Raw genomic sequence first — 15,737 nt, forward strand, 5'->3', positions numbered from 1 at the left:
ACATTTATATAAATTTATATAAATTTTGTTTATTTGTACAAACGCGCATGTATGTTTCTTGCACTGGTTTCTGCTACCTTGATAGTTAAATGAGTTCAAGATGCCGTCATGTTACTGTCAGTCATTGAAATAGATGTTGACAAACTAAGAACAAGATGCTTTCATTATACTTCACATTATATGAAATATTGCCCTCATATGAATTCTAAATTTGATAATAGCAAGTTGATAGCATCTTAATGACATGTAAAATATATGTGCCATCAATTTGCCATTATGTTGCCAGCATGATACTATATATGAAATGCTAGCTCATTGCGTACCGTCATTTTGCCATCAACATAACGCATTATTAATTCTCAACATTTGCTCTTGAAATTTTGTAAACTGGTGATGTTTATTTGCCCCTTACGTTGCTAACTCAGTTTGCACATAAGATGCCTATGTCAGCAATTGCCGCAACTTCATAATAACTCGTGCAGTTTGTCTAACATTAGTTTGTCTAATATGTTAAATCACGCTTGATTATCTGAGTATTGTACAAACGCATGTCCGTTTTTTAAACCAGTCCCGCAAATATGACATCTGTGCACATCGTCAAAACGAATCAATGCATGTTGCACCGCAATTACAATCACTGTTAATAATGCGCTGCAACACATCGTCATGGTATACGTCACCTCATATAACAATTTCGGTAAGTACACTGACAACACAAACAAATGATTAAGCTGGAAGATGATAAAGTACATGTAGACAGTTGTCGTCAGGAGCCTCCACGCGATGTAACATTTATTTGTATGTACAATCTTCTTAAGGATTGTGGAGCTGTAAAAATATAAATCAATTTTCTCGTTAATAAGGAGCGTACCAATTTAATCAATCGCAATACAATAATTGTAGAATTCACTGATACTTGCAGATAAATCTCACTCATTTGCCAATAGTAAATGAGCAGGAAATAAGCCAGGATAGGCGCGGAATAAGTATTAATGATTAAATACACAGCGGTAACAAAAGGCATGTAAGATTGTAGACCGACATATCCTGCCGCGATGTTCACACTCCCAAGGCTATTGGAGTTTCCCTAAAATATCAATGCACAGTACGAGATAATAATCAGTTTAGTCTTTGACAATCTCAATGAATTATTGAACTAATCATAATAAAAAAGATTTTGTATTGTTTCTCGCCAAGAAAACTTTATAAGAATTTAAAATTTGATAAATCTTTATTTTTTTATATATAATATATACTATAAGCATATTTAAATATGAAGTATATTAACTTCAGAATGTTTGAATCTCCAACGAAATTTTTTATAGAAATTTAACTATTAGAAAAACAATTTCGATATAAATTTAAATAATATAATATTGTAAAAAAAAACGATACTTTCACACACACACAAGTTTTACTAAAAATTATCCAAAAGAAAGAAAAGATTTGATCAAAGATATTTTCTTCTATTCTATTCATGTGCATTAATAAAAATCAAGGACTTAAAATATTTATATCAAATATCATATTACCTGATAGAAATAAAATACATTGCCCAGCCAATAATGTAAGAAAACTCCACGATCGAGCGAATCGTTTTCTCTCAATACAGTGTTAATTATTGAGCTTACAATGATCTGCATCGGTAACAGGATCACATTGTACGGTTGGTGCAACATCGCCGAGATCCTCACCCACATATTTATGATAAAGAACACCATTATACTCATAAAATTATACGTATCATGCTTAATTTTCCTTATCACTCGGTATCCATAGGTTATCAGAGATATCACTATTATTCCCCAAAATATTTGTACCTCATATATTCCACTGCAACAAACGCAAAAACTTGCTTTTTAAAATGTATGATTCACTCGTATAGTCGCTTTAATGAATGATTAATAAATTGATATTTATGTGTAGTATAAATATAGTACAATTTACCTTGAGGAATACAATGGAATTTTCACGACGGCACCATTGGACATATGGCGAAGATATATACATACCGCGATAGCTATATTCTGAAACAATGATTGCTGTTTGTATTCTTCTTCTTCAGATTTATAAGCAATCCGGATTAGAAGAGCAAATGCTGAAAATAAATATCATTATTGAGCCAAATTTTGTAAAAGATGTCTGTTCATATCAAGGGAATTCATTTCCCAGTCGCTTATAATTAAAAAAATCTATCTACTTCAATATTTATGTTGAGAAAAAGATTAAACTCTCATCAGTATTTAGACATTTTACCAGTTAAAAGTAGAAGTGTCATGCCGATTTTACTATCGTCCTCCTTCAACCACTGAGCTATGTCAGGCAGATGGGCCCACTTGTTGCCTGTGCTGTTTAGCTTTCGCAGAAATATGTGTCCCAAAAATAGCAATAACAGCATAACGCAGTGTTCTATATAATATTCAGTTGATCCTACTATATTGCTGTTATATACCGTACTATTAGATGGCGAAGAGATTTAGCTATGTCGCTACAGATAATTCAAATCTGACTTGAATTTTATTATTCTATTTTTTATAAATTTATATAATAATAAATTGATAAATGAATGATTACATTTTTTGTATTTATCTAAAATTAATAGATAATAGAAACTCAATGTGATCTCTCGAAATTTAATATTTGAAAAAGTACATATAATTAATGTATCAATTTCTGTTCACACGTGAAATGTATGGTAAAATATACATAATGCAATCTCTGAAAAATTTATAGAAATTATATGCTGATTTTTTCATGAACAAATAATATTTTCAATGTCAGATTTGATCTACCATTATATCAGGAGGGAAAAAAATTCTACTCACTTTCGATAGTGCATCAATTCGAGTAGTTTCGTAAAATATTTATAGGCAAAGTATGCGATTAAAGTAGACCAGAAAAAGTACCATGTCTGATGTTCTTCCTCAATGTAACTGCTGCCGCAGAAGCTTATTATATGCATCATCGTGATAATTTCCAACATTCTGTATATCGATATTTTCAGCGTAACCTATATTAAAAATTAAAAATTTTAAAAATCACAATGGAGATATACTTCGAAAAAAATGCGAGTTCAAAAATTACTAAAATATAGCAGGAATTAAATTATCTACAGGAAACAATAATTATTATATTGTAATAAAAATAATTTAGGGTATATTTGTAGTAAAATATTTATTACTAGAGTATATTTTTGTTCAATTTATATAAATTAAATAAATCTATATCTAATTATTTATTGCTCAAATATTTTCAATGTTTAAATTAATATTTTTTATTATCTAACATTGGAAATTAAATAAATATTGGTTCTTACATTTCTCTTGTTATTTAAATTCAAATTATAGTTAATATATGAAACGCCGATGATTAATAGGAACAATAGAGCTTTGATACTCGGACAGAGAGAAGTTATGTTTCCAAAAGTGTAAAGATACAATCCTAAGCACAGGGAAAATCCCATCAAAAAAAAAAATACTGTGTTTTTACGCGTAGTCCAAACTGTGGTTTCCACATGAAACGCGATAAAAACCATCTGAAAGAAGATGTAGAGTAAAATTATCTTCAAATTCCTTAAATTAAAATAAAAGATATTAATTACAGTGTTACATATATCTTAAAATTTATATTTATAAGATTTTCACTAAAAAAGGAATCAAAGAGATAATCTTTCTTATTCTTCACAATCAGAATTTTTCAAAGCTTCTATATACTTTTGACTTTAAAAAATTTTTTTAATTTTTATATGAATTACAATACTTTTAAGTGTTGAAAAAAATCTACATCTTAAAATTGCTTATATGTATGAATTCTAATATTCTAAGATTTCTCATTTTATAATCTTTGGATTTGAAAAAACTTATAAAATTTGAAATTAATTTTTTTACAAATTTTTCATAAATTTTCTATATAAAAAATTATATTTAATATTATAAGATATTATAAGTTTTTTTTATACCAGGGTTCACTTTGATTTGAATCCTCTTTAAATATAATTTTTTAAATACTAATTAGATCTTTCTAAATTATCTATTTTGCTTACTTGCCACATGACGAACAAGACAATAACTATCAGACTAAAGTCATATATGGCTAAATGGCTAGTTACAAGCTCTTCCTTCATCGCATCAAGAATCGCGTGATAAGACAAGGCAATATTCTCAATGTCGTTTCGATCACGCTGTGTCTCGTTTGAATTCAACCAATCAAGATGCAGATCCGTGATGTTCAAATATTTCTGGTATATATCTAAAAAATATTGAATCTGCCTTATGATCGCTAATTCGAAATTTTGGAATACTGTAAAGATACATCAAGATATCGATAAAAGATCCTACTTGTAGAAGAAAATATAAATAAAACCCCGACGTATAAATTAAGATAATAGTATTAAAGTAATGTATATGTAATAGTTTGTTTTAATTTATTATCACTTTAAAAATTTCAATAAGATGTAACAATTTCTTGTTATTGTGCAATAATAAAAAAAAATGTAATCATTTAACAGAGCATCTTTTCAATTTTTTAAAGAAACTATTTGGTGTCAGCTTGCAGATATTTAGTCATTTCTTTTTGAGACTTCATGCAAGAATCTTGACGCAAGAAACGAAGCCCAAAAGAAAATTCCAGTATTCCTAAACCTTTTTTTTTTTTTAAATAAAAAAGATTGAATAGTTTCAGATGAATTGTTTTAAATGTAACATATATTGTCCTCTTATTAATAGCAATTAAAACCTCGAAGAAACTAGTGCCTTCATGGACATCTCACAATTTAAGCTTTTTCTTTTATTGTTAGACTCCGAAGTTTCTGAAGAAATAAAATACAAAACGAAAGTAAACGAAGTACAGAACAAAAATTAACAAAACACAAAATAAAAATAGACGATAGAAATTAATTTACATGTGTATGTCAAATTATCTTTAATATATAAGGACAAATATGTCCTGACATTTATTTGTTTTTATACAAAATTGAAAAAAAATTGATTTACAAAGAAATATTTGTTTACTTTTGTTATACCACGCAAGAATATATGATATAAAGAATATTTTTTGGATTGTAGTTTTTTTATGTACAGCAAAGAATAAAGCCTTGGTCGAACTAAAAAAAATAGCTGGACATTACGAAGTCGCGATTGAGCTCTCTTAATTGACGTTAAAAGCAAAGTTGACCTGCCCAAGACCTAGATAAGCCATAAAGTTAGATGCCTCAAGTTTCTTGAAATCTGATTCAGGCACTCCAAGAAACACACTTCTTCCATCTTCGAAAGCTCCCAAGTTCTCGGCGAATATTTGCCAGTTTGCCGTATTAAGATCCGGATTTTGTCGATTCAATCGCTTCAGCACGGTCTCGGAGGACTCGAATGGACCCGGAATCCATACACAAGCTCGAAAATACTTCTGCAGCTCATTGTAAATGATCATCTTGAGTTTGGCCTCCGGCCACGGCGAAATGGTATCGATCTGCGTCGAAAGCCAGTAAAGCGATGACTGATCGACACATTTGATTACTATAGCGCCAAATTTGATATACGAATCATGAAATTTGGGAATAAATCCATCGACAATCTTGTCAATTTCTTTTGACATAGCACCTCGGAACAGTGTTAAGTGTTCTAGACCCAAAGGCATATTGTTCGTCGATACTATTGCTCTGATTAAGTGATGATTAATCACTTCGATCCTCTTGTCAAATGTTTTTTGCTTTTTAGTGATCTCGTTATTCAACATAGAACTGTCGATGAAATTTTGCGGACGTTTGACGCTGATGGATGTGCTCGCCGTTGCCTGTGGCATCGTTGAGGGTACGTTGTTCGTCGACACTATTGCTCTGCTTAGATTATGATTAATTATTTCGATTCTATTATTAGATATGTTTTGTTTTTTTGTGATCTCGTTATTCGATACAAAGCTGGTGAAACTTTGCGGATGGTTGACGTTGGTGAATGTACTTGTCGTTGCCTGTGGCACTGTCGAGGACGCTGAAAAATTAGAGGCAAAGTTACGTAGATAGTAATTCCGTTTTTTTCGTTTTTTTCGTGAACGGGATGAAGTGTTGCTTCTCGGTATCGCAGCATTCGGTTGATTTGTGGTGTATACAGTATTATTGTAGGCAGAAAATTGAGTGACTGGTATGCGTGAATTCTGCGGGTCTTCTATCTTCATTTTCATATTAATTTCTTGATTAAAATTAGGTTTCTCCAATTTGAATCCCACGAGCAGCTAGGGAATATATACGGTCCGCCCACGCAGAGCCCCGCATGCATGGGTAAAGCTGTGTACTGCCGGGGTGGCGCTCGGTTCCCCGGAGGCATCGTTAACGGTACTGCTCCCCCAGTACCACGCAGCCCTCATCACGATAACTCACAATTTGGCTTGGAAAGCTGGTCCGCGGCGACAGTTTTTACCTCATCGGTTATGACTGCCGCTAACCAGACAACTCCACGCCGTCTGGTCATCCTCCTATCCGCCACCCGGAGACGCGCTCGATAGATGGCTCAATCCACGAGGTGATATCAGTTATTACAATAAAATGTGTATGCAAAGAAAGAAGTAGTAAAGATGTAGATCTCATCCAGCTTAGATCCTTTGAAAAATATTTTTATTGCTATGTACTCTTAAAGATACAAGAAAGAAAATTCTTTGAAAATAAGCTGTTTTATTTTGCATCCTTATTATTTAGCTATGAGGTCCTTTATGCTGGTCGATTTTATTTTTTAATATACCTGCATAAAATAAATAAAATAATTTCGGACTTTTTAAAGATAGATTCCCTCATACGCTTCTAGATATATTTAAGAATTGTTTTTGAATCTTGAAATTAAATCATTAAATTTATTTCTTTTTCCTTGACTTCTAAATTTCTAATCCTGAATTTATTATCTTCTCGCTATCAAAATATCTAAATATACTTAATGTTTTACGAATAATTCTTAAGAATTAAATGCTTACACTCAGTTTCGTTGGTGAATTTCTGGAAATGATCAAATAACTGTCTCGAGTTGTAATTGAGAAGGAAGAGCCGCTTATCGTCTTGAAGATTGTAGATATAGTCCAGAAATACAGAGCCAAGACTTGTAGAAGGAATGGGTAGTCCGAGGGCGGCCGATAATGTCACCGCAATATCGAGTTGCTGAACCTTAATCGGAATTTTTAATTCAATGTCTTCATATATACACATAGTTCCTCCTATTGTAATAATCGGCACTGTTGTTTCTTCCGGTGTCGAACCGCCGTGGCCGCCAGAGTCTTTTATTCCATGATCGCCGCAGACGATGAAAAGTGTGGGTTCTCCATCACCATTCTAAAAATAAGTAAATAAATAAATAAATGATATAATTGTATTATGCTATAAATAAAATAATGCAATATTAAATTTCTTCTAAATAATATGTGTAAACTATTTTTACATACTATATTCAGATAAAAAGAAAAAGATTACAAAGCAAGGATTAAGATAATTTTTCAAATACTAACCCAATTCTGAACTTTTTGGGCTATTTGAGCGACAATTTTATCCATTTCTTGTAATTTAGGTTTAATTGACGGACCAAATGGACCTTCTACGTGACCAATGTGATCTAGTCCGAGATAATGAAGAATCATCACATCCCAATCATCATTACTCAACTCATCTTGTATATGTCGAGTCACATTATTGTCTACCTGTTTAAAATTGAACAAACAGTCAATCTCCAAAGAATAATCTTATTATGAATGACAACAGCTTATCACATAACTTATTATCTGTCCCATTTATATTAAAAATCTTAAATATTTAATTTTATTTTTGATGATACAAAACAATGTTTTAGGTAAAAATGGAATGATTTCAAGGGCGACATATTTTGATCACGTTCTTTTTTTTTCTAGGTGGAGGCGCTAAAAATATATGACAGACACTTTGTTTAAATTATATCACTTTTTTAAATATAATTCGTCTAATTATTCTACACATAAAAGTAATTTATACTTTTTCCATTTACGTGTGGACCACTCTGTATAATATATTAATTACCTCTGTAAAATCTGTAACAAAAAACGAAGTAGTACCATCATGACGATCAAATATATTGGGAAATAGAGAGAGCCAAGTTTCGTCTCCATAAAATATTAATTTATACCCATGTGCCTTTGCTTGAGATAACAAATTGTCCGTGTGCAGAGGTTTACTCCCAAAGTTCAGTATTACATCTACAAAGTTTGGCACTGTACCAGTCATCATGGCCTAATAAATAAAAATTCTTACAAACTGACTTCGCAGCGTAGAATATTTTCGAATAAATTATTAACAAAATTGCAGCTTCACTTTTATTCTAGGCATCGTCACTGTTGGTGCCTGCAATTTAGCCTGTATCAAGCATCCGTGATCGTTTGTCAGTATATCACTCGTCAACGGCATGGCGGTTTTTCCTATTGGACCCGCAATAAAGTCCCACCTTAACCCGTCGATCACCATAAATATTAATCTCTTTATCAACGGTTTGTATAATAAATCTGTCTTTATTCTAAAAACAATACACATAACAATAAATATTTTGAATTGAAGTATCAACGTATTCAAGATATATAAATATATTAACAATTATTTAATTATTAAACAAGACTCTGTCTCAAACTTGAATATAGGTTTCAATTTCCTTAATGTATTAATTAAACCAAAATTATATAACTCTGTAGATTATCGATAATATTTTGTAACGTTAGAAAATTGATATTAACATGTTAAAAAGTTAAGAGAGTAAATTATATTTATTATTTATTAATGTAATTATTAATTATGTGTCTATTTATTTTTTCCATTTTAAAAGTTCTCTTCAGTCCTAATAAAAATTTTTCTCAGAATTTTTATACAAATTCAAACATTCCATAAATATTGAGAAAATCTATTTTTTCTTAGAATTTTTTGTATATGTGAATTGTGAAATATTCTAATTTCTTATTCTATAAAATATCTTAAATTTATTCATGATTCATGTACTCAAAAATTATAAAATGAGATATCTTAGAATATATATTTTAGAATTCACATATATAAAGAATTCTAGAGAAAATGTAGATTTTTCCAGTACTTTTGAAGAATGTTCCAATTCATATAAAATATATTTCTGAAATTTTCTAAAAAGTTAGAAAATTGTTCAAAAATTTTAAAATTTACATAAAAATGATGAGAAATTATATGAAGGATTCTGAAAAAAATTTCTATCAAGAATAAGATGAAGATAACATAAATACCTTCGACCTTTACTAAGTCGAAAGTATTTATCTCATGTAACAGTTTCTTCTTCTACTTATTATTTTCTCGTTACTGATTGTGTCACATTTCTTATTTCCCTGATAAAATTAAACTAATTCTTAAAGATAAAATCTAATCTTTCTCTTTTTTCCCTTGCACAATCTTAATTTGGTTAACTTACCTCAAGTTACCGATGTATTCGGGTATATTCGAGTTCGAGGTGCTCTTATGTTCATAATGAGTAGAATTGAACAAAAAGCCACATAAGAACAAAGTAATAAAGATCAGTGCAATCAGCAATATATAGAACAACAACAAATTATCTTTGGATACTTTTCGAAAGTCATAATAGTCTCTTTCGCGAAGCGCACACCGCTCCATAACTTTGGCAAGTGCCGGATATCGAATCACATCGAATGATACGAGAATATATCGAAATTCGATTCTTGCAATATTCGATCTTTCGATTAGTTCCTCCGCGAAGGATTTAAAAAACTTCTGCCATTCTACATGCCTGGAATAATATCGAGTAAATTAATAAATTTTGCATAACAGAATTTTCTTTAAATTGATTAAATTAAAAAATCGCCAGCACTACATCATTATAATACTAATAAATCTTTTTATATTTTTTACATAAGTAATTTAAGAAAAAAACTCACTAGTATGTGTATACGTAAAACGAATGTGATAATAAATAAAATATAAATACAATCAACAAAAGAATTAACTTAAATAAACAGTTAAGTAAATAATGAAATTCAAAAATTTTTGGCAATATAGTTTAAAAGTGCTTATCGACATCATTATTACACGTATTAAATTGATTATATCAAATTATTTATATTATTATTCTAGTTTCAGTTTAAAAGTGCGTTTATTCAAGATTGACTGCATTTGAGCGCAGTTTGAACTGGAATATGTATATAAATTCAGAAAATCTTATTAAGCGCCAAGATATTCTGTACTTCTGACTTTATATATAGATTTAATATTTACTCGCATATAGATTTAATAATTACATAATAATATTAGAACTGCATTTCTCGCGCTGTTATAAAATCAATTAAAAGAAATTTATTTGCGCAAAACAAAGATAAGAGACATTTATTTTTTTTGTAATTAGTATATAATTTTTGTACTTAAACTAATTAATAAGTTTTTTATTCCTGCCTTATAAACTATTAGATTTTTCTTTTTCGCTTCCACCAAATATTATACATGTAGGTCAGTGTATTTATTCACTTTAAATTTCAAAATACTAACTAGTTTAGCTGTGTACCAATAAAGGATCAAATCCTTGAGTTAAACAATAATATTTTATTATTTTTAACTTCTAAATGTGTCAAACTGTATTATTATTTTAATAAAAACGTATCATTGAAAACAACAATCATATCTAATCAATCTTTTTATATTAATTTTAAAATACTTAATTTTAAAATAAAGTGTTCATATTAACATACAATTGCAGTAAATAATAAATTAAATTTGCGTCAAATTAATCGAATCAAATTAATAATTAACATCTTGAATTAAATTATTTATCCATTGTTTTAGTTAAATTAATAACATAATAAATAAGAATAATGGCAATCGATAAGAACTATGATTAAAAATAATTGAAATTGGATATAATTTAACATATATAAATAGTATAATAAAAACAGATCTTACGTTGATCTTAAAATGTTGTGAAAGCGAGAAGGAAAATAATGCAAACCAGTACAGCAATAAAAAACAAATCTGTAGCCGGTATTTAGTAGATTATAATATTTGAGACTGTCTTAAGATGTATAAGTTAATCAGAGGGCTGCATTAATATCTTAGACATACTTAAGACTGTCTTAAAATAAGAATGGATCGTGAATATCGTACCTATACACTAAGAAAATTTTCCCTCGAAAATCGCACGTGAGGGAGGCGTGATTTCCATACGTGCGACGAGAACTGTCGCGGCCACAAGCTCGGAAACGAGTCACCACCGATCAATAAGTGGAGGTGGACTGTTGTGTATGTCGGTCTACGCGGCGCTACGTAGCGCTCCGCTGGTTTAGCGGGGCTCATTCGCGAGGCGTTCGCGCGTGGATCATGCCCCGGTAATTTCCCCGCTGTCCCGAAACACCGTGTGTCCGCGGCTCCTCGTCCGTCGGAAATTAAGTGAGTGCTACGATTCAGCGCGAACTCGCGTTCATGATCTCTTCCTCCTGGCAGTATCTCCTCGACATGTCGCGGCTGATCAAACGTTTCCGAGGATGCTCTCGGGTTCCTCGTTCACCTTAATTGGGTCCGCGAACTTCATTTCAGACATTGAACGAATTTAATTGTTTCTTTTCTGCGTTATCTTTTGGCATTGACCTTTGCACTTCTGTAAATAGATATAAATGTCTTTCAGTTTCTTTACAGAAATTTAATACTGAAAGGTGGTAATTAATTACTTGTTATAAATATTAAAAGGACTGCTTTCAGTATTTTTAATACTCAAAACATGTAATTAATCACTCAGAACTTTTAGCACTTAAAATAAGTAATTTTCACTAAATTAGATTTCTGTAAGGGTCCTCTCTCTCCTTTCCATATTCAATTCTTGAAATTATAATTCTTCATTAAATTGTTAAACAGAAACAAATTACGAAAAAAAATCGTATTCTTTTCAATTCTCAACACTTACAAAATTCTAATTTAACACTAGTTAATTTAATATTAAAAGATAGTGATTACTTATTTTGAGTATTAAAAGTACTATAATTTAGTGCTTAATAAGTAATTAATTATTATCTCTTAGTATTTAATTATTACCTCTTAGTATTAATTTAAGGCATTAACAACCAACATCTTGAGGTAAATATTTAACTTCCCTTTATAATTAATATATAAATTCCCTTTCCTGGGAACACAATTAATATTCCTTTAAATTTTCCTCAAACATTAAATCACTAGCTATTTAATTATTTCCGGAAAAGCGTAAATCGTATGAGTTTTAATTGAAATTCTTCATACTGAAATTGCAATCCTTATTGAAGCGACGTATCAGTCCATACGGTAAACATGTCAGCTGCTAATTACAAAATTATTTACGGCAATTTGCATTTCTTTTTATCGCACACTTTTTTCCATGCTTGTGTAACATTCGCGAATTAAATAGATCATTTCAGCGGCAATGGCATCGCTGGAGGACAGCTGGAAAGAAGCTACGGAGGGCCTGGACGCCGCGGTCTGTGACTCCTGGTTCACGCGCCTGCAGGAAGTCTACTCGGAGGAAAAACGCACGTACCACAATCTGGACTCGCTCAGGGAGAAGTTGAATCACTACTACGAAATCAAAAGCAATCTCAAAAATCCGCGAGCTGTTTTGCTCGCCATATTCTTTCAAAAGTGAGTGCGGTGGCTGAATGCAACAATAAAATAAATTTTAGCAGCATGATGGTGTTACTTATCGTATTCAGTATTTTATTATTTAATTGAATTATTATATTGTCGCTCTTTCATCGACAATGACTGACTTAAATCTTCTGTTGCAGCTTCGAATATGATCCTAAAGCTTTGGTTTTTAGCGAAGATAAAAATCTCGAGCACTTCAATGCTTTTGCTGATGAGGCCGAAGTTCCATCGGTGAGTAAACAGTTTGAATTTATATTGGTTAATTTTTTACAAGTTTTAAGCGTGATCATCACCATAAAATACTGAAAAATAGAAAAAAAAATAAAAAGAATTTTAATTATAACCGTTTCAAAATTTAATTGTTAATATTTTAGAGCCGAATAAAAATGACGTAAAAGAAAATAAAGGCTCATCATGAAATTTTAATATAAATTATACACAAAGAAAGAGTTAAAATATTAAAAACTAGAATAAAAAAAATTTTAATCATAGTTTTTGTAAGATTTTGTTAGTAAAGTCGAATAGAGATGAGACAAAAAATGAACATCTATCATGAAATTATAGTATCGATTATTTTGTGAATTAATAGAAGAATGTCAACATGCTAAAAAAAGAGAATAAAATGCAAAAAAATGAGATAAAAAAGATGAATACCTAAAATCCATTGATTATTCACAAAAGTGATCTGGCTAATTTTATCTTTCAGGACGCGGAGCTCAGGGAAGAGACTTGTGCTCTGCTCAAAGTAGCGGCGACTCACAGCACCGAGGCGCACAAGGTAGGCGGTGCCTTCGGTAGCGAAGACGCACACTACTTCCTGGACCTGGATATGGCAGTACTCGGCTCCTCTCCAGAAAGTTACGCCGAGTACAGAGAGCGAATACGCGGGGAATACTCTTTCCTCAGCGAGCCCATGTACACGGCGCTACGGTTAAAGGTGAATCCACCCCGTTCAACCCTAAATATGAACGACAGAAATATAATCTCGATGAACTTAAAAAAAAATACGAAAATTGTCCCAATATAATAATAATAATAATAATAATAATAATTATTATTATTATTATTATTATTATATTATTATAACTATAATTTCAATTATTATAATAATGATTAGAACATACTTTAATCTTCTTTTAGCTTTTTTCAAAGCTTTTAATAATAATTCAATAAAACAAGCTTTAATAATTACTGTAATTATTATATTAATTAAACAATTAGCATAATAAATTGTAATATAACAAATAAATAATTGTATTCCGAGATTAATTATTAAAGCTTATTCCATTGGATTCCGTAAAAGAAGACTCAAGTATTCTCCAAAATTATCTAGAAGATATTATGTAAAAGAAGTTTCTTAGTTTTTGAAGAGAAGTGAGTATGTTAATCGAGGACAGAATTATAACATGTTACTTTTTTTCTTTTTCTATATCTTTATATAGATATATTATTTGTGAAATAGAAAAGAATTTAACGCAAATAAGATAAATAAAACAGAGTGATTACATTCGTGTCATTCTTTCACGTTCTTACGTCTTTCAGGTGTTGCAGAACTTCCTGCAGATCCCAAACATCTTCGCCACCGTGGAATTTCGTGACAAGCTGGAGGAGCAGGCACGCCAGAACATTCAAGCGGAAGTGGAGATGCTGTCTTAGAGCTTCATCGCTTTGCTTCACATAGGCTGCTTTCCTTTTAGAGAACACACTTACAATACAAGCGTCGTTTTATCCTCTTTGGCATTCAATGAATAACAATGACAGAACGATATTTAATTGTGTTGACTGTGTCGTTTAAAAGGAAAGCAGTACGTCATAATGAGAGTTCGCGCTTTACATTCGACGCCCTTGAGGACGATCCAGCAGCTGCTCTTACCGGAAACTCTCATCAAAAGGCCAACGGTGCGAAAAGTTTTAGACGCCTACCTCACGAAGATGCATCCATCGTCGGTTCTGCAAAAACGCGAAAGAATTGTTGAATGCAAATTTCTTCGGATCGAGGCAGAAGTATGATATTAAAATTATTTACTTTTAAGTTTTTAAGAGCTTATGTAATCATTTACGCACAATTGTTAAACACTGCGTTCTGCGTAAACGTTTCCAGTTTATTTATCGGAAATTTTAGATACTTCAATCTAATAAGTTTTCAAAACTTACTTGAAGATTAATGACGTTTTAATTAACGAATACTTGCAATTGCAAGTAATTTTATGAGTATTCACGTAATGTAGGCGAAAGGAAGATTACAAAGGATGATTACAAAGATTATAGATTATAATTAATGAATGAATAAGTAATGAATATATGTACATACGTGTATTATTTCTAAAGCTAATAATACTTTAGTTTAATAATTATTCGAAACTGTGTCTTTCTCTTGTGATCTTGCACGTTGAAATTTGGAAAATAACGACCGGTTTGTCGTGTCCACTTTAGGATTTGTGAATGGAATTGACGTATCGATAAATGTAATACCAGTATATTTTAGAGAGCGTATTTTCACCGCACTATTATAAGCGATAACGAATCAAAAAGTGGCGTAAAATCAAAAGAGACACTTTACGATCCTCTAGAATGTATTTTCATGTTTGCGTCCTTGAGGATCGATCTCTCGAAACAATGGAACATTATCAGAGTTCCTTGGAAATATCTGTAAATCTTTGGAGATTTCAAAAAAATCTAAGAAGCTTTTCACATCGCGTCCACAAATCTTTTTTGAAGCAAGCTTTTATATATATATATATATATATATATGTGTGTGTGTGTATATATATATATATATATATATATATATATATATATATATTCTCTCGACTTTGGCAACGCATTTCTGGCATGCATTTTACGCAAAAATTTGAGATGTTAGTAGGAAGAAAAGGAATTGTTAAACGATAATGAAAACACGACGTTTTCCGAAGCTCGTGATCGAGAAAATTGCGCTGGTGGAAATATTATAAATATTAAATACAATGTACAATTAAATAAAAACAATTATTAAATATGTCTATCTGTAATGTAATATTGTATCCTTGTAATAAAACATAAAGTTATTCATGAAATAATAAAATGATTAAGTTCTATAAGATTGTAAAAGAAAATAGAGAAAAAAACAATTTTAAAAAAT

The 15,737-nt window shown here is 30.8% G+C and overlaps 3 protein-coding genes and 1 long non-coding RNA gene across 5 annotated transcripts; 1 reads left to right on the forward strand and 3 right to left on the reverse strand.

Annotated features, from left to right (window-relative positions):
• Nucleotides 1-515: 515 nt before the first annotated feature.
• On the reverse strand, nucleotides 516-11,243 carry PIG-G (phosphatidylinositol glycan anchor biosynthesis class G). The gene is made up of 14 exons (XM_087415283.1): nucleotides 11,114-11,243; nucleotides 9,417-9,749; nucleotides 8,309-8,507; nucleotides 8,018-8,227; nucleotides 7,477-7,665; nucleotides 6,952-7,303; nucleotides 4,043-4,248; nucleotides 3,317-3,535; nucleotides 2,826-3,010; nucleotides 2,257-2,456; nucleotides 1,948-2,098; nucleotides 1,533-1,833; nucleotides 872-1,087; nucleotides 516-731 (listed from the first exon to the last, which is right to left on the reverse strand). Exons 2-14 carry the CDS (start codon nucleotides 9,614-9,616, stop codon nucleotides 516-518), a joined length of 2,844 nt encoding a protein of 947 aa, XP_087271409.1. The 5' UTR covers nucleotides 9,617-9,749; nucleotides 11,114-11,243.
• LOC105145336 (uncharacterized) lies at nucleotides 4,896-6,682 on the reverse strand. The gene has a single exon (XM_011054815.2). It carries the CDS (start codon nucleotides 6,169-6,171, stop codon nucleotides 5,146-5,148), a length of 1,026 nt encoding a protein of 341 aa, XP_011053117.1. The 5' UTR covers nucleotides 6,172-6,682; the 3' UTR covers nucleotides 4,896-5,145.
• Nucleotides 11,241-15,614, forward strand: LOC105145339 (hypothetical protein). 2 transcript variants are annotated; one of them, XM_011054819.2, is made up of 5 exons: nucleotides 11,241-11,395; nucleotides 12,381-12,610; nucleotides 12,757-12,847; nucleotides 13,323-13,553; nucleotides 14,159-15,614. In XM_011054819.2, the coding sequence occupies exons 2-5, from the start codon at nucleotides 12,396-12,398 to the stop codon at nucleotides 14,270-14,272; spliced, it is 651 nt and encodes a 216-aa protein (XP_011053121.1). In that variant the 5' UTR covers nucleotides 11,241-11,395; nucleotides 12,381-12,395; the 3' UTR covers nucleotides 14,273-15,614. The 2 variants fall into 2 exon arrangements, with proteins under 2 accessions (XP_011053121.1, XP_011053122.1); XM_011054820.2 differs by having other exon boundaries at nucleotides 11,246-11,395; nucleotides 12,391-12,610.
• Nucleotides 11,396-14,237, reverse strand: LOC147906930 (uncharacterized). Its single transcript, XR_015548036.1, has 4 exons — nucleotides 14,150-14,237; nucleotides 13,271-13,574; nucleotides 12,035-12,918; nucleotides 11,396-11,603 (listed from the first exon to the last, which is right to left on the reverse strand). It is a non-coding gene; the product is annotated as an uncharacterized LOC147906930 (long non-coding RNA).
• Nucleotides 15,615-15,737: the final 123 nt, after the last annotated feature.

The sequence above is a fragment of the Acromyrmex echinatior genome, chromosome 17 (genome assembly GCF_024713525.1).
Source record: "Acromyrmex echinatior isolate Ae372 chromosome 17, ASM2471352v2, whole genome shotgun sequence".
NCBI classification, from domain to species: domain Eukaryota; kingdom Metazoa; phylum Arthropoda; class Insecta; order Hymenoptera; family Formicidae; genus Acromyrmex; species Acromyrmex echinatior.